Source organism: Bombus huntii, chromosome 8 (assembly GCF_024542735.1).
Source record: "Bombus huntii isolate Logan2020A chromosome 8, iyBomHunt1.1, whole genome shotgun sequence".
Taxonomy (NCBI): Eukaryota; Metazoa; Arthropoda; class Insecta; order Hymenoptera; family Apidae; genus Bombus; species Bombus huntii.
Window position 1 is genome coordinate 2,554,055 of NC_066245.1, and position 17,775 is coordinate 2,571,829.

Consider the following 17,775-nt stretch of genomic DNA (forward strand, 5'->3'; position numbering starts at 1 on the left):
TACAGCAAAAGCAGGCTTACGAACGTAACGGATGGAAAACTTCGATGTTAGGATATGAACGATGTATATAATGCGTGTAAAAATTTTAACCATATTGTACACACATGGGCCGCAAAAACTAGACCGTTTTAGACCGAGACGAACATGTTCGAACGTGGGTTGTTCGAACCAGCCAGACGAGTATCATTTCAGCGTGCATTGCATACACAGCGACTTACACGAGTACATACGTATACCGATTTTTTACGCTGATCAGCATCGAGCGAATTAAATTCGATAACCGAAATCACGGACCGAGGATACAGAGTTGAACATGTTGTAAATTCGTATCACGGTTTCGTTATTTGCTTCTCCGCTTATCTGAATCGTCGTTAAATTTATTGTCACGCCGACAAGATATACTTACTCGCTTCGATTGTTCCTCGAACATAAGTTTTTACGAAGAATAACATGACCGTTGTTAATTACGGTTCACTGATGTAATGTCTCCTTCCGCTCAAAAATATACAATGTAACGCTTAGCGTAGCTAGCATAGTGATTTTTACTTCTTTATTCTCGTTCCTTTCCTACCAAAAGGTTATCGTCTGTTAACTTTCTACGCGCTGTTTTCTCGAACGCTTAACAATCGTTCGCTTTTTAAGCATTTTACGCGTACAACTTTCGTTAAAACTCTGTTCTTCGTAAACGGATACTTGTACAGAAAATTACACACACATACGTGCGTATGCGTATTGCTAGAGTTCGATACGCTTTCTACGGAAAGTGTTCAAAGGTTTAAACTCGACAAAGAACGTAAAGGAACTAGGTAAAGGATTAAGCCGAAACGATATAAAGAGATAACAGGGAAAACGTGGTTGAGCGGACGAAAATGTAAACGATATCGAATGTCGATAAATGTTGATTTACTTACCGTCTCTGGATACCTGCTAGTAGCGAGAAGTCTCGCGTGCCACTAGATTCGATTTGCTATTTATCAAATTGTTAGCAAAACCGTGTTCACTTATCTCCAACCGGTGAATAGCAATAGCAGTTACTTCTTCGGTGTGTTAAAAAAAACTAAACACGATCGCCGCGAAAATCTTTCGATCGACTTGCACTTCGAGCCGGTACCCTCCACGATCGTCGCCGCGAGAAGACTGACGACATGCGGCATCAGTGTTTCCAACCAAAACCGTTGAATTCTCTCGACCGTAAGACTACGACGCTCCCGCGCGACTAATAGATCGAAAAGTCAAATTAACACGGAACTTAATAGATCGAGGACCAAGCAATGAAATAGCACGCGAAACTCGCGTAAATGTTATTGCAAAGATGTAAATGAACCGACTTACATACTGTTTAAAAAGATATATATTGGAACGATGGATAATTTACAGAAACTCCTCTAATTCTTTCGAACGATATGCTTGAAACATATTTTCGTATCGTCGTCGAACGATCGAGAATTCTTTCGCCGGTTGTATTATTAATCGACAAAACTTTACAAAGTTGGTGCGTCTTTTTTACAGGCAGTCACATTTTATTGGAGAAATTACGAAAGTATAAACCGAAGATTGCCGTGTTTAACGGTAAACTGATATACGAGGTATTCTCTGGGAAGAAGGAGTTTGGATTCGGTAGACAACCTAACCTGGTGGACGGCACAAATACGGTAAGAAAAGAATTAATTTTGGATCTCTTTCGTATGATAAAAGTAAAAGTAATACTAATAATCGGCAAACTGCTGGATTTCAGTACATGTGGGTGATGCCATCGAGTAGCGCCAGGTGCGCGCAACTTCCACGGGCGGCGGACAAGGTGCCATATTATGCGGCGCTCAAGAAATTTCGCGATTACTTGAACGGCACGATCTCTCATCTGGACGAGTCCGACATAGTGTTCGCGGACTCGAAGCTGAAGAAGAAGGAACAGGAGGCGATCGAGGACAAGAAACCGGCGTATTGCGAGGAGCTTACGAACGAAGGAGAGAGCAGGATCACCGACATGAATGGAACTGTCATCAAACAAGACTCAAATTGCCAAATACCTGGCAAGAAGAAAAGAGGCAGGCCAAAGAAGATCAAGAATCCGGAAGATCAACCACCGCCCGATCCCGAGAAATTAGACGCGAACGGGGAAGTGATAAAGAAGCGACGGGGGCGGCCGAAAAAGATTCACCAACAACAAAAGCAACAGGAGCGGGAGATCAGAGAACGAGAACAACAGCAGCAACAACAACAGCAACATCAGGGTATGGGTCATCTAGGAGACGGTTACGGTACCGTGGTACCCAATTGTTTCTCTCCGCCGAAGACGTTCGCGCATATGGCTCCATACCCTCAACCGATGAACGATTCTGGATACTACGGCCAAAGCATCAACGACAGTCCGTACAGTATAAATGCGAAACAGAGCCCGGTACATTTACAGCACTACAGCCAAAGTCCGAAATCCATGTCGCTCTCGTTTACTCATTCCGATCTATCCTCGGAGATCAACACCGCGATCTCTTCGGAGAACAACTTGGAGCCTTCGCCATTGACATCCCCGAGCGTCGAACACCCAGACTTCGAACCACCTACCAGTATCTCTCAACAAAATATGAACAACGATCATCGTCAGTACAATCCGGCCGGGAACGGCGACAATACGGGCCATCACGGTAGTCCAGGAACGCCGTCTCATCCGAGTTACACCAGCTACATGGGTTACCACGAGCAAACCTCCGACCCCCACAATCCCCATCCCCATCAGACCACGCCGACACCGTTGAGTCAAACTACCGACGAACATTCGCATCACTCGCATCCCACTCCTCCGCATACGCATCCCCATACGCCGACACACGCCTCGATGTCGCCTCATCATCCGCACGAACAGTACGCCATGAAAAGGAACACCGGACAGGACGTGGCCTCGAAAAGTCTCAGCGACCTGGAATCTCTAGTCGATCAGATACCGAGCATAGCCGATGGGGGTAGCCAACGTTTGCAACACACGCATCCCGGAATGACCGACGATGGATCTCTGGCGGAAAAAATGGAAGCGCATCATCAGTCTTATTTGTCGGGATTCTCCGGTATGCCTAACGCTGGCATGTCCAATTACAGCCCTCCCTTGGCGCCTACCGGTGCGATCTATCCATCTTCGTTGCACCATTCTCCCAACGACGGTTACGGTTCTCTTTACGGCATGAATGGACGCCAACATCAAGATTCGCAGCAGCAACAACAACAGCAACAGCAGCAGCAGCAGCAGCAACAACAGCAGCAGCAACAGCAGCAGCAGCAACAACAACAACAGCATCAACAGCAGCAGCAGCAGCAACAGCATAGTAAATCTTATACCGTCGAAAATCTAGCGTCTAGCAATTACACGCCGAGCATGAGCCACGGACATCCTGGTAACTCGTATCCGAATATAATTCCCGGACCTCATTATCCCGTACCGATGGGATCGACGAACGGGTATCTTTTTGGTGGCCTTGAGTCAAGCTTGATGCAACGCACCTACGGGATGAGCGGTATGAGCGGTATGGGAGGAATGCATCCATCCCTCGGTCACATGGCCAATCCTTATTCCTATAATGGTTCGTATTCTAGTTCCTTCGACGCCTATCCGGCGCCGCCAGCAGGGATTCACGCGCCCAGCGCCAATTATCCCGGCGGTTACGCGAGCGTTGGTAGCGCGACGCCAGGTACTTCTACGCCACCGTCTTACCTTCCTTCCCATCACAGGCCGTCGGTCGACCTCGCTTACGACGGTGTATGATAATCGATGTAAAGCTATTATTCGACGTACATACGCGCACGCTCACACACACGCTCGCATTCGCCCTCGCGCGCATGCGCGCGCGCGTTTACACAAACACGTATACAAATACACGCACAGGACAGACATACAGACAGACAACAGACAAACAGACAGACGAACGGACAGACAACTGGCAAACAAGCAGACGATTCGAGCGCTACGTTTATCTTTTCTACGTATTTTTACACGTTTAGGATCCGCCGGAACGATCGTCTCTTTCTGGCGCGACTTGCTACTGCGATTTGCGCGCCCGTTTTTCTTCCTCTTTCTCCTTTCATCGATCTCTCCGAGCTTCTTTACGCTTTCCTCGAACCTCCTGTACCTTTCATCGCGTGTTTTCGTATTCACTCGGAACTCTTCCCTCTCCCGATTTTTCCCCCTTCTTTTCTTTTTCATCCGGCTAGATGAACGATTATGCCGCGAGTAGCAACGGGCGCACGGTTCGAAACCACGACGGCAACCGCTATGAGAAAGAAAAAGAAAGGGAAAAAGCCGGTTCTCGCACGCGCTACGCAATCAGGCTGTCGAATTATGTAAATGCGTTAATAGGGTTTCGAAAGTGGCGTGCTCGTGCAGATGCTATTTGTCTCTTTTTCGCAGTGATCGCGCATCGATCGTCGATAATGGGAAAAGTCGAACGTTGAAGTTTCGCTTCTTTCCATCGTTTTCTAACGTTATACTGTTACGCTTTCGTTATTGTTGAAGAATATTCCGCTGTTTCGCTTCACTGGCAAACATGTGCGATCTGTTGCTGTTTCAACGAATCGGTATACATTTTTCTCCGAACGTCGCTCGTTAAAACATGCAAAAGTTTTACGTATTTACGCGTGTATTCGTCCTTATTTTATCCTCTTTTTCCGTTCCTTTCGTTGTATGAGAGAAGGTATGCAGTTTGTACGCGTCGAATCGTTTACGTCACGTTATTAACTGTAATCGTTATGTCCGCGAGCGAGACTGCTATTCGATAAACGGTAGCGTTCGACCTTCGTGTTGAAGCATTTTTTACGAACCAATGGACGAAATATATCCGAATTAGCGGAATATGTATACACGTTCGCGTTGAAACATTGACCGGTAATCGTAGCGATGCGCTAGTCGCAAAAATGTAATTCGCGAAAAGTCGGTCGATACACTACCGAGTAGAAAGTACGACTTTCGATGATATTCCTAAAAGAATTTGGAAATATTTTCTGTTCGCGGTGTAACAAATGCGATGTCGTAGGTATACGACTGCTGCATCCTATACAGCTATGTATATGCGTGCGTTACAGTGTATGATACGTTACATCAAAGCAATAGCGCATACACGCGTGTGCACATGATTAATTGCAAACTGTATATGTTTAATGCGAATCTAGTCAATTCGATTCGTTGAATCGTGGCGGTTTATCGCAATCGACCGAGTAATTTTACACGCGGATTAAGTCGGGAAAGAAAACTGACCGATCGATAGAGGTACTGAATTTCGCGCAATTTCCCTTCCGCTCGTACGGACAGAGAAGAGATTCGACTGAATCGCGATCGACGTTAACCGATCACAGGCGAATATTTCACCACGTTGATTGTATTCTCGCGTAATAGCCTACTTTCAACGTGTTATTTTTTATCGCCTGTATCCCAACATGAAATAGTGGAATCTTCTTTTTGGTCATCAAACGACATAGAGAGATGCATTCGTCGTAATTTTTCCCTCTAACTCTTCATTATAATTTCGCGGATACTTTTTAATTTAATCGGCATACACGAAACAGAAATGGAAACGTAAATGGTCGAAAGATCTCGCGATTTCTCTGTCTATACGCGTTGGTCGAACGAATCGCGAAAAGTTTGAGCAGTAAAGAAATGAAAAAAAAAAAAAAAAAAAATTAAAAAACGGGAGAGAGATGGGTCGCGAAAGAAAATCTCTCGATAGTCGATTGGGTAGGCATCCTCGCTTTCGTACCTCGCACTCGCTACAGCCATAGCCATAATCGTTCTCGTTGCAATTTGTTTATCGGTTAATGCATATCGGTTAATCGTTGACTATCGACGTCGCTGTGAAATGTCATAGGTTACCGTGATTTTTATAGTTATCGCGTTATGTTGTCTCTCGTTAATTGTATATTTCATCGCTGCGTTTCGAGTAATCGAGGATTACAGTGTTTTTATCGATACACGATCACAAACAGTCGATGTAGATGTATGCCATAACCGACATCCTCTTTTGTCGCTAATCAATGCTGTAAAATTGCGCATCTGGCATGATTATATGCAAAGAAATAAATATACGCACGCGTACGTGTACACGATCGTACATAAACAAGTGGAAAAGAAAGAAGAAAAAAGGAAGAAAATGAAAGAGAAAAAGAAGAAAAAAGATGAAAGAGATATACGTATACGCGTGTACGCGTTCACGTGCCTATACTTATAGAATACACATACAAAGTATAAATATTATATATTGACTATCTACGATAAGCGAGAAACATTTATCGAGTAATCACATAGGATGTGTTGAAACATTTAAAATGATGCACAGGGTATAGATGAGAAAATCGTTGATATAATAACTGATGTCTATATAATGAATGTTTCTTTTGTTCTATCGGCCTCAAGGACACAAAGCGCGTACGATCGACAATTAATCTATGGTAGATGTTTTTCAGAATCCATTCCGATTCAAAGGGGACGGTTTTAGTATAAGTGTCGTCGGTGTTAATCGTTCGTCGATAATGAAACGAAACGAAGAAAAAATAAAGGGACGAAAAAGATGGAAGCAGGAAAACAGAAATGAACGTATACCGTGCCGAACGGAACGAACCATCGCTAATCGATACCTTTCGATTAATCGAATCAATCGATTGTAAATTGATCGCTAAGAATTAAGTATTAAGTATAAATATATTATACAGATTTAAGTGGTTTCGCTGTTGATCGTATCGAATAATAATAATAATAATAATAATAATAATAATAATAATAATAATAATAATATTAATAATAACTATAACAATAACAACAACAACAACAACAACAACAACAAAATAATAATAATTAATAATTAATAACAATAATAATTAATAATAATAAAACGAGAAAAAAGAAAGAAAATCGAAAGAAAAGAAAGGAAAAAATTTCGAGCGTAAGCGAGTAAGAGAGCTTGGGCCAAAACCGGCCTCCGACATATTTTTTAATCGCTTGGAACCCTCTATTATTCTACCTTTTAAACTTAACGGTGTGAATGTCCAGCCGACCGATCGATCGATCGATCGATCGACCGATCCGTCGATTCGTGGCCGAAAACAGTAATCGACCGCTCGCTCACTCGCTTCTATCTTAAACCACACTTCTCTGTCATAATTCTCATTATCAGCATCGTATCGATCGCTCGGATTATTGAGATGTGTTCTATATCGACCAACAACGTACAAGTACTTGCGGAGTATTTATAGCTGTTCGTACAACGCGGGAAAGAGGGGCAACGTATCTTACGTTATTCTTTGCAATTTTTATTTCGTTCCTCTTTTTCTATATCCTGCCCCCCTCCGCCCCACTTCTCTTCCTTTTTTACGTCACTCGTTGGATCAACGATTTCTCGCCTTAAAATTGATTCGCGATAATCCTCCAGACGCTTCGTTCGAAACTACATCATCCTTCCCTTCGCATCCTTCCTTTTCCTTCGCCTTTAACGCTCGCTTTTCGTCTTTTCTTTTTCGTACTCGCCTTTTCGTTATTTTCTTTATCATTGGATCGGGATTACACGAAAAACCAAACTTAAAAACATTTCATTCGGATCCTTTACACGTGCAACGAACTTGCAGATTTTACTTATAACTTTCGAACAAAGCAAACAGAGAAAAATAACGGAACCGAGAGCTCAGAGAGGACAAGGAAGGAAAAAATGTAGGATTCGATCGTTCGTTCGATCAACGAATAAGAGTAGAACCAATTCGATATAAATATTCATTTTCTTTTTCAATTTTTACTGCGAGTTCCAGCTCCTTTTGATTAATCGACAAATTTTCTCCAACGATCGTTGATAACGATTCAATAACATGCTTGGAAATTCGAGTCGCTCGTATTTTCGTGTATGATCGTTTTGCACGAAAAAATGTTCGATCGAACAAAGTAGTGATAATATCGTACCGTGCATGTTGGAATTGAGCAATGGCGAATGCACTGCAAACGCTCATTTAAATGCACACTGTTTTCTCGCTTCGACAAATTCGTAACATCATTGCTGGTTGTTCGTTTGTTCGTTCTTTCGTCCATTCGTGATGTTCCAGATACACGAAAATTCGGGCTGTTTCTTTCATTCGAAGGAACGAATCGATGTACGCTTAACGATCATAAACGTAGCATAGTTGGATTCGTAATTCTAAATGTTGTGTGTTGCGTTATTTGCCATGAAAGTCGGTCGGTAAACTAAACTGTACTCGAAAGGTGCATCGGTTACCCAACGATTTATTTTTTACCAACCGTGCACACGAATTCGATTGTTGATTCTTCGATCGAATGTGCGATCGTCTCTATTACCAATAAACGATACGTTTTTCTTCAAAACGAGGAATACTCTTTAGAATACACGTCTGTTTCGCCATGCAGCATATTCTCTTTTGAAGAAATAGAACGTCGCATGTATTCGATTATCCGCATCGAATATTCAAAATTACAAAGTTCATTATCAAATTTGAAATACCGATCCTCTATTGACTGTATGTATGTGTATGTATTGCTGCTTATATGCATGTACACACATGCATATACACATGTAAAGCTTAAAGAGTAATTCCAGTTCTTTTACAGAAAACATTATCTGGCAACATCTATCAATTCGGACGATTTAACGAATTAAAAGACAAAGATACAGATTTCAAATAAATTCCTTTATTCTACTTAATTCATAGTATAATCGAAATATAGTGGTTCGATCGCGACGTCCCACGATCTGGAATTTTTACTGAAATGTGAAATTCAAAAATAAAATATTTGTTGTCACTTACCGTCACGAATGTGTCTTCGAAGTTTGCCAGACTAACGTATAAGATTGATGCTAATTGTTATTTCGTGTTTTCTCGACTCTTTCTTGATTGCTTTGACTAGCTTTGCGTACACGTACAGAACGTAATTTATGATATCGAATCTTTCCAGTAAAAGGAAATCTTTAACAATCTATTACCGCTTCGTTAGAATCCTGTTTAGCATCCTTTCAACAATCATATTGCAGTCAGTTTCGTTGTTACTGTCCAAACATAATTGTAACGATATTATCGAGAGAATGATCAGTGTCGTGCAAAACCACCATTGGAGAGAAAGAAATACCGAAGTCGTCAGTATGCGTTGAATTGTGTGATATGTGAATGAATGAAATCGCATTATGCAATCCTTCTTGTAAATTTTAAATATAACGAATCCTGTGAAAACATTTTTCTCTTTTTGGACTCACTTTACCTGAGTCATTGGCAGTTTGTGTCAAAAAATAAATTGATTCGTTAAAAGAAAATTGTCCTGTGTTTATTATTTTCAACAGTTCGTATATCTTCAAAACTTAAATGAAGAACAAAAAACATTTAAAAAATATACGAACTTTCATTTAGTTAATCTGTTGATTGTTCCTTAAAAATATAATTATTGGATTTATCTAGAAATATTATAACAAAACCAAAAAATGATATAGTCCAAGAGTAATAAGTAATGAGTAATCAAACTAAAAGAATTTATCCCGCCATCTATCGAGTAGATGTAGAAATATACGTTTTCGCGTTTGATCTATATACTATTTAGCTCGTGCTTTGTAAAACACAAAGTGTGTTGGATAATTTGTGTTCATCAGTGTCGTAATTATAATTTCAATTTAAAATGCCGTTGGAAAATCTAGACGAAGAGGGTTTAGAAAAGAATCCCAAATTAGAGTTGGCTCAAACTAAATTCTTATTGAGTCTACCAGAACATAAGGATGATCCATTTTTAAAGAACAAACTATTAGATGCCATTAAAGCAGACGGTGAGATAGCATTTTTGCTTCCTTAGTTAACAATTTTAGTTTATCTATACAACAGGGAATTTTACTTATAATAAATTAAATATTTGATATTAAAAATATAATTAATACTTTTATGCAAGTTGAAACTAAGAAAACTACCATGACACTTAATATAACCTTTTTATTGCTGACTATTCCTTTTTATAGTATTCCCCTTGATTCAATAATTTCCTTTCCTTTGATTTGAAAATCTCATTTTTTTTTTTTTCGTTACTGTTCAATAAACTTACAATTCATTTTTTCTTTCATTAGATATGGCTCCATTCTATGAAGAAGTTTGTAAAGATTTGAATTGGCCAGTCGATGATAATCTTTTAGCTACAATGAAAGCTAAGAATATGGAACAACTGAAAGAATTAGATGACGCAATTGAAGATGCTGAGAAAAACTTAGGTGAAATGGAAGTCAGAGAAGCCAATCTTAAAAAGTCAGAACATTTATGTAGAATAGGTGATAAGGAAGGTGCCATTTCAGCATTCAGAAAAACTTATGATAAAACTGTATCGTTAGGACATAGATTAGACATAGTATTTCATAATATTAGGATTGGATTATTTTATCTAGATCATGATCATGTTACTAGAAATATAGAGAAAGCTAAAAGGTACGTATGCATTGAAAAATAGGTTGGATGTAACAGAATGTAAGTACCACTATTTTATTTCAGTTTAATAGAAGAAGGTGGTGATTGGGATAGACGAAATCGTTTAAAAGTATATCAGGGGACATACTGCATAGCAGTACGTGACTTTAAAGAAGCTGCAACTTTCTTTTTGGATACGATTAGCACGTTTACTAGTTATGAACTGATGGATTATAATACATTTGTGAGATACACTGTGTATTTAAGCATGATAAGTTTACCTAGAAATGAACTTAGAGATAAGATTATCAAAGGCTCAGAAATTTTGGAAGTACTTCATAGTAATCCAGATGTAAAAGATTACTTATTTTCTCTATATAATTGCCACTATACTGATTTTTTTAAAAATCTAGGTATTAAGAATTTCCATTTCAGTATTAGAACTTGATAATTTCATATTTTATTTGTTATTATGTATGAATATGGTTTCAGCACACGTCGAAGGTTTGTTGCGTAGAGATTATTTAATTTTCCCACATTATCGGTACTATGTTAGAGAGATGCGCATTCTCGCATACACGCAACTTTTAGAATCTTATAGATCTCTTACACTTCAATACATGGCTGAAGCATTTGGCGTTACAATAGAATACATTGATCAGTAAGCTTGGCAAATTTCATTCTCTGCTAGTATAATGTGCATTTAATTATTATTTCAACTATTTTTTGCAGGGAACTATCGCGTTTTATCGCTGCTGGAAGATTGCATTGTAAAGTTGATCGTGTTGGTGGGATAGTTGAAACTAATAGACCAGATAATAAAAATTGGCAATATCAAGCTATGGTCAAACAAGGAGACTTGCTGCTTAATAGGGTTCAAAAGTTATCGCGTGTTATTAATATTTAATTATATAAAGAATAAATCGAAATATCAAATTTTAAGATCTACTTATTGTTTGGTGTGTTCTTAACAAAATCTGAAGTTCTTTTTATTGCCCACGATTTTAATTTTGTATTAAAAATATAATATAATTAATAATTTTTACGATAAAAATATATGCGTTGTATCTAATCCCTAATAAATCCTAGTTACGATTTTTCCTCCCCTTCTAAATTCTGAATCAGTCCTTTGGAAACATTCCCTACAACCGTTAGGATACCTGCAAAGGTGAAAACCCACAGGACGATGTTTAGTTGCTCCTGAACGCTAGTCAAGAGAACATTACGTAGTTATTATCACACTAATTACAAGACTATATTTGTATTCTAACTTGACAACGTTTGAAGGTACGTTCTTACTTGAATGACTTCACGATTAATATTAATATCCCTATCGAAATATATGTAAATATATCATTTTTATAACGCGTACAAAATATTTGAGCTTCTGATATTTTCAGAAGAACGTTATAATAAAATAAATATCTATTGAAAATGGGTCGAAAGAAAGCTAAACGAGAAGCGCTACAAAAAAACAAAACGATCGTACCTATGGATATACGATTCACGTGTCCAGTTTGTAATCATGAGAAGTCGTGTGAAGTTAAAATGTAAGTTTTAACGCATCGTAAAATCAGATTCTAGTTACGAAGAACATTATTTATTACATTTTATAATGATTTTAGGGACAGACGTCGAAACACAGCAAGAATTTCATGTCGAATTTGTTTAGAAGATTTCCAAACCAATATTAACATGTTATCAGAACCAATTGATGTGTACAACGATTGGACCGACTCCTGTAATGCTACTAATCGCACAACATAGAAAAGTTTGACCTTCTTCCTTTTTTACATAATTGACTTGTTGTATAAACTATATATTTGATATGTACCAACGATCTTTTTTAATCATGAAAGCAATAATTTTAATCAATAAAGTATGAATGATATTTTATAAATATATATATACAATTAATAAATCTATGTAAAATGTTAATTCAAAGATACAACTGTTTTGTAGTAAAAAAAATTGTAAAGAATATAAATATATTACTAATGAGAACTTAAAAACGTTATTATATGAACGAAATCACATAACTATATCGAACTTTGATTGATTTATATTTATACCGATGCAGTTACACAAAATTTTATTATTATTCAATTAATAGATCGATAAAGTAACATTTTGAAACACGCGCTTGATCTGACTTTCTCGAGATAAGAAATGACGTTACTTTTAGCTACATACATACATTGTTCACCGATGTTTACCACTTAGCAGTAGATAAGCAAACGCGCACGTTACGATAATAGCCTTTAAACGAAATTCGAAGCAGTTTATCTGTATAGTGCATAAATTCTTTTGCTGAAGTACATGATAATTAATACTTTGCTCTTTTCTTTTACGAAAAGTGAAAATTGCATGTAAAATCGCAACTAATCTAGTTAATTATTTTCGAGCTGCGGTACGAGTATTTCATGAACTTGCATGACGTTCGTTTTGGTCGTCATCATCCAAAAATACCAAAAGACTTTATCGTATAAAGATCGATTAATGTGCAACCGTAAAAATTAAGCTGTTTAACTTAATATAAAATTGTGTTTGACATCGTTACAATGGATAAAACAGTAACAATAGGTGACGGATGGGAACTGCCACCTCTTCGTAGTTTATATGATTTTCTTTTGGAATCCTCACGTTTCCAACTGCCTAATTTTAGAGATTTCGAAAAATGGGGCAACAGAGTAGCGAATAATCTTGTGTATTATCAAACCAATTATCTTTATATGTCCATTGCTATTTTATTGGTTGTAGCGTAAGTATAATAATGATATTTATAAAATATATATATAATGAAGATTACAAAATTGTTTGATAATGTACATTAATTATTTAGATTGGTACATCCAATGAAGATGATTGTTGGTATATCGGCGCTTATGGCAGTATGGGCTGAATGTACTTATTTGTTTAGTGAAAAAGAATCATTGCTTAAATTCAAAAGAACTTATCCTCAAGTTGCAGTAATTCTTACTATTATTTGTGCAGCTTATGTTCTTTATACTATAAACTCAGTCCTTCTTGTATTATTTGGTATTTTACTCTCATTTTGTGGTAAGTTTTTTTCTATATAAAGAACAGTACCAAGAAAGGTACTTTTCCATTATGGAGCTCTGAAATCAGTTATAAAAATCCAAAAATGATTGATTGATCTGTATTAATATATTATTAATATTTTAGTGACCTTTATACATGCATCTTTGAGATTAAGGAATGTGAAGAACAAATTTGTTAACAAGATTGAGGGTATGGGACTCAAGCGTACACCAATGGGAGTTGTCTTAAATTGTTTTGGTATGAAAGAAGAACTCTTTACATAAATTCGTAGTCAGATGTTAAAGAGAGATGTACTTTTATGAATTGATTATGGATATATATAATATATATGTATATATATACATACATATATATGTTTTTGACATTTAAGTTATTCATTGTTACTCTTAGCTTTATTGCTCTTAAGAATAGAAACATTTTCTTCTATATATTCTAATGCTGAGATATAATACAAAATGCAATTAAAGTATTGTTATAGTTGTATAACAATATTGTGGCTTATGCAATATATAATTTCCTTTATAAATTTACTTACATTATAGATATAAATTAATATGTTAACGTTTTAAAGTGATTAATGTCAATAATTTACATAGGATATATATGTATGACCTGTGATCTTGTAATACAAAGTTGAATTATTATTTATTAAATCTATATGGTAACCTTACATAATTATTAAAACCATATATTTCATTTATTTTGTATTTTAACATAGTTATATACATGATATGTATATTAAATATATTTTTATTCTCGAATATTAGAACCACATTTAACGTATAAAGATGACATTATATCACTAATGTTCAATATATGAAAAAAGAACTATTTTATAATATTTTTATATGATATTAATCATTCTTCTATATTTCATGATCCTAGTTTGTATTAACACACCATTTATTGCTACATTTAATTTTCCATTACTTTCTCATTTCATTATGCAGAACATGAGACCGGTATAACTTTACGTACACAAACAACGTGTACTCACTCGGTTCATTAGTAATCTGCTTCATACAACAAATTATAACAACGTTTGGCAGTGAATATGTGTCAATAATATTTGGATGCTGCCTAAAGTCACAAAAAAAATGCTTTTGGACAATTAGGTAAGAACTACATGTTTAAAATGTTTCGTAAATTTGCAAATAAAACTACATTATTAATTTACTTAAATAAGACCTAATTTAACATTCATTTATATATATATATAATATATATATATATATATGTGTGTGTGTGTGTGTATCTATCTAAAGTAATAATTGTATTTAAGTATAGCGCTTCTCTGCAACGAACAGATGTAGATCATAAATTATCATAATTATTTAAGATATGGTGAATCATTTCAATATACAACTGACATACATTGTATTAAACATATATATAATTTTTATAGAGTAATATAATTAAATAATTCTATTTTATATAAATCTTACAACATATGTAAAATAAGGATAAAATAAGTACTATTCAATGTATAATTTTTTTATTTAAAAATATAAATAAAACTTTTGTTCGGTTTTTTAAAATTTCTGTATCTTTTATGTGAAGATACTTTGACGAATAGTTTAGAAAATTTTTAATACAAAATGTTCGAGGCTACCTTGGGGAACAAAAGAGTATATGTAAGAATATATCGTAATAGTATAGGAAGCATACTGAATTGTCTCATATAAGAAGAAAAAAAAGGATACAAGTTTCTCAAAATTTATATTGATGCATTCTAATTCCTGTCATTAAAAATGAATGTTATAACTTTATTGCTATTTGTATAAAAGTCAGTTAAACTGTCATGATTCATTCTATTGCACATTTAATTGAAAATATTTAACTGAAATGTGACTATTATAATGATAGTCGTGAATGTTTAGGACATTCACTTAATTGTTTAGGACAAATAGGATTATTACAATTACACATAAATGGTAATTGAATATGACAGTGTCTTTAATATATATATTAAGATACGCAATTTTTATCAAACTTATAGTGTATTCCATAATGCAGTAGTTAAAAGGAAATACTTTGTCTATATTTTATCTGTAAAAAGCACAACATATTTCGTTACTTTAACATGTTACTTCATTTATTAAAATATATATGCATACTTACCTAACCAAAGATTACTATATCTTTGTTATAAATACTGTATTTGCTGGAAATAAAATCGTATCCGATAAATATATTTGTGGAGAAAGTGCTCCAATATTTGTTTTTGGAAACGGCACTAAATAAGTATGATCGGTTGATGAGTAACCCATACTCTTCATAGTATTTATGAAATCCTAAAAAAATAAAGATTAATGTGTATTTTCATTTATCATTCCCAAGTACATTAGTATTAATAAGTTCATTGTACTTACCTCTATAGTATCTGTAGCAGACATTGATATTGTTTCTTTCTTACCATTTGGCAGTCTTAGACAAAGTCTTATAGCAGATGTACTATCTATATAAACAATATATATACTTTTATTAACCTCAAGAAATCACATGAATAAAAGGTAAAATGCAATAATTTTTTACCAGTTTTCTTGCTCAGAGTGGACTTCAGTTCGTATGATCGTTCGTCCTAGAATAATATATGTGAATTACTCGGAATTATATAATATTAAATTGTATATGCTAACTTCAATATACCTTTGAATTTTCTATTTCTTGTTTCTTTTCGTTTAATTCGTCCAATTCAGTCATCCTTCTTTTTTTAGTTATGTTTCCAAATGTATCAGCTGACATACTTGTACTTGAACTTTGAATAGTTGTCATATCATTCTTAATATCTATATTACCTGTATAATAATTATGTAAACAAAATACTGATATTTAAGAAATGTCATATATTAGAAATACATTAAATGTTTGCTGTAATTGACAAGTACTGCTTACCTGAATCATTTAAATTATCAATAGTGTGCTTAAACGCTTTAACAGTAGTACTACTACTACTACAATCCTATAAATATATAAATACATGAAGAATCAAAGTATTGAAATTAACTATTTAATTAAAGAATGAAAAATCTTTTTCTACACATACTGATGAATTAGATGTAGAACTTCCTTCCGTTGCTGTGGCAGTACAATTATTCCATTTTTTAGAATGAATTGAGTTGCTTGATACACATTCTGGTGATGAGTGAGAGCTCAACATATCATTTAATGCAGACATTAAAGTATCTACTGTAATATGATTGTAAGTTTTCACACATTCTCCTGTTCTAGGATCTATTACTGCTAGATAAGGATATTCATATACATCATAAAGATGCACATAACGACTTCCATCACTTGTATTTGATAAAACCTATTTAAATTTGCAATAGTATTAAATGAGTCTTTTTCCTTTGATAAAATTTAAATACAAGTCCTTTATGATAACTTACTTGCCACAAAACAAAATGATCCTTTATAATTCCTTGAATCTGTTGATTAGACCATACATCTCTGTTAAGGATTTGGCAAGAAAATTCTTGAGGATTTTGAACATTTACAAGTAACCAACGGTTTAATGATTTAGCGTGTTCACGAGCTTCCATAAAGGAACCCAGGAAGAGAATACCACATGGTGGACGAAATAAATCTTCCAATCTTTTTGATTTGCAGTAGGATATTTGTTTAACACCAGCTACTTTCCGAGTCATTTCTTCTTCTTGTCGTTCTATATTAAGTACAAAATGATTATACTATATACATAATCACATTATGTATGTATATGTTATCTACTATTTAATAAGATGATATTCACGGGTTTCTACTGCAAAATCCCTAAATCTGTCAAATACATTAGTCGATAATCTTGGAAGGGAACATATTGGACCAGATGGCACTAATACTTCTTGCACAGGTAAAATAGGAGGTCTCACTTCTGGTTCCGGATCAGCCGTACATAATGGTTCAGGTGCTTGACTACCATCAAACATTAAACTTATTGCAGTTTGCACATTTCCATCAGCTAATGACAAGTATTGGCGAGCTGTTGCCTCATTCTCCCCTTAAATTAACATAAAATAACTTATTAATGTAAGTTAAACATAAATTAATTTCAAATTAATTATTCACCAATTTTTTAGATAACAAGTCTCTGTACAAAACGGGAACAAGTTTCGTAATCCTTGATATGTTATTAGATTGGTGTATTGCTTACCCGTCACTTCTATAAATTTTTCAATCAATTCTTGATCCATTATGACTCTAGATTATAGAAATGCATCAAATAAAATGCGTAAATATTAACATTATTCGTAGGTTACTAATTACACAACATTTCGAATTGTTTTCAAAGGTCTTCTATTTAAATCAGCCGTA

The 17,775-nt window shown here is 35.4% G+C and overlaps 5 protein-coding genes across 5 annotated transcripts in view; 4 read left to right on the top strand and 1 right to left on the bottom strand.

Moving 5' to 3' along the window:
- The window catches only part of LOC126868788 (probable serine/threonine-protein kinase yakA), a 53,653-nt gene extending 46,963 nt beyond the window's left edge, over positions 1-6,690 (top strand). Inside the window, exons 9-10 of the mRNA XM_050624639.1 lie at positions 1,510-1,652; positions 1,736-6,690. Of these exons, the coding sequence (XP_050480596.1) occupies positions 1,510-1,652; positions 1,736-3,751 (2,159 nt within the window). The 3' untranslated portion in view covers positions 3,752-6,690. The remainder of the gene's footprint in view (positions 1-1,509; positions 1,653-1,735) is intronic.
- Positions 6,691-9,537: 2,847 nt separating this feature from the next.
- Positions 9,538-11,346, top strand: LOC126868810 (26S proteasome non-ATPase regulatory subunit 6). The gene is made up of 5 exons (XM_050624713.1): positions 9,538-9,776; positions 10,068-10,419; positions 10,483-10,811; positions 10,891-11,059; positions 11,131-11,346. Exons 1-5 carry the CDS (start codon positions 9,632-9,634, stop codon positions 11,303-11,305), a joined length of 1,170 nt encoding a protein of 389 aa, XP_050480670.1. The 5' UTR covers positions 9,538-9,631; the 3' UTR covers positions 11,306-11,346.
- Positions 11,347-11,476: 130 nt separating this feature from the next.
- LOC126868815 (transcription elongation factor 1 homolog) lies at positions 11,477-12,969 on the top strand. Its single transcript, XM_050624723.1, has 2 exons — positions 11,477-11,948; positions 12,024-12,969. The coding sequence occupies exons 1-2, from the start codon at positions 11,833-11,835 to the stop codon at positions 12,163-12,165; spliced, it is 258 nt and encodes an 85-aa protein (XP_050480680.1). The 5' UTR covers positions 11,477-11,832; the 3' UTR covers positions 12,166-12,969.
- LOC126868813 (PRA1 family protein 3) lies at positions 12,610-14,637 on the top strand. Its single transcript, XM_050624720.1, has 4 exons — positions 12,610-13,159; positions 13,241-13,458; positions 13,585-13,698; positions 14,412-14,637. Exons 1-4 carry the CDS (start codon positions 12,960-12,962, stop codon positions 14,468-14,470), a joined length of 591 nt encoding a protein of 196 aa, XP_050480677.1. The 5' UTR covers positions 12,610-12,959; the 3' UTR covers positions 14,471-14,637.
- LOC126868808 (UBX domain-containing protein 7) lies at positions 14,411-17,763 on the bottom strand. The gene is made up of 10 exons (XM_050624711.1): positions 17,615-17,763; positions 17,216-17,461; positions 16,854-17,128; positions 16,508-16,774; positions 16,357-16,423; positions 16,111-16,259; positions 15,997-16,042; positions 15,834-15,919; positions 15,583-15,755; positions 14,411-15,510 (listed from the first exon to the last, which is right to left on the bottom strand). The coding sequence occupies exons 1-9, from the start codon at positions 17,652-17,654 to the stop codon at positions 15,597-15,599; spliced, it is 1,335 nt and encodes a 444-aa protein (XP_050480668.1). The 5' UTR covers positions 17,655-17,763; the 3' UTR covers positions 14,411-15,510; positions 15,583-15,596.
- Between the last annotated feature and the right edge of the window lie 12 nt (positions 17,764-17,775).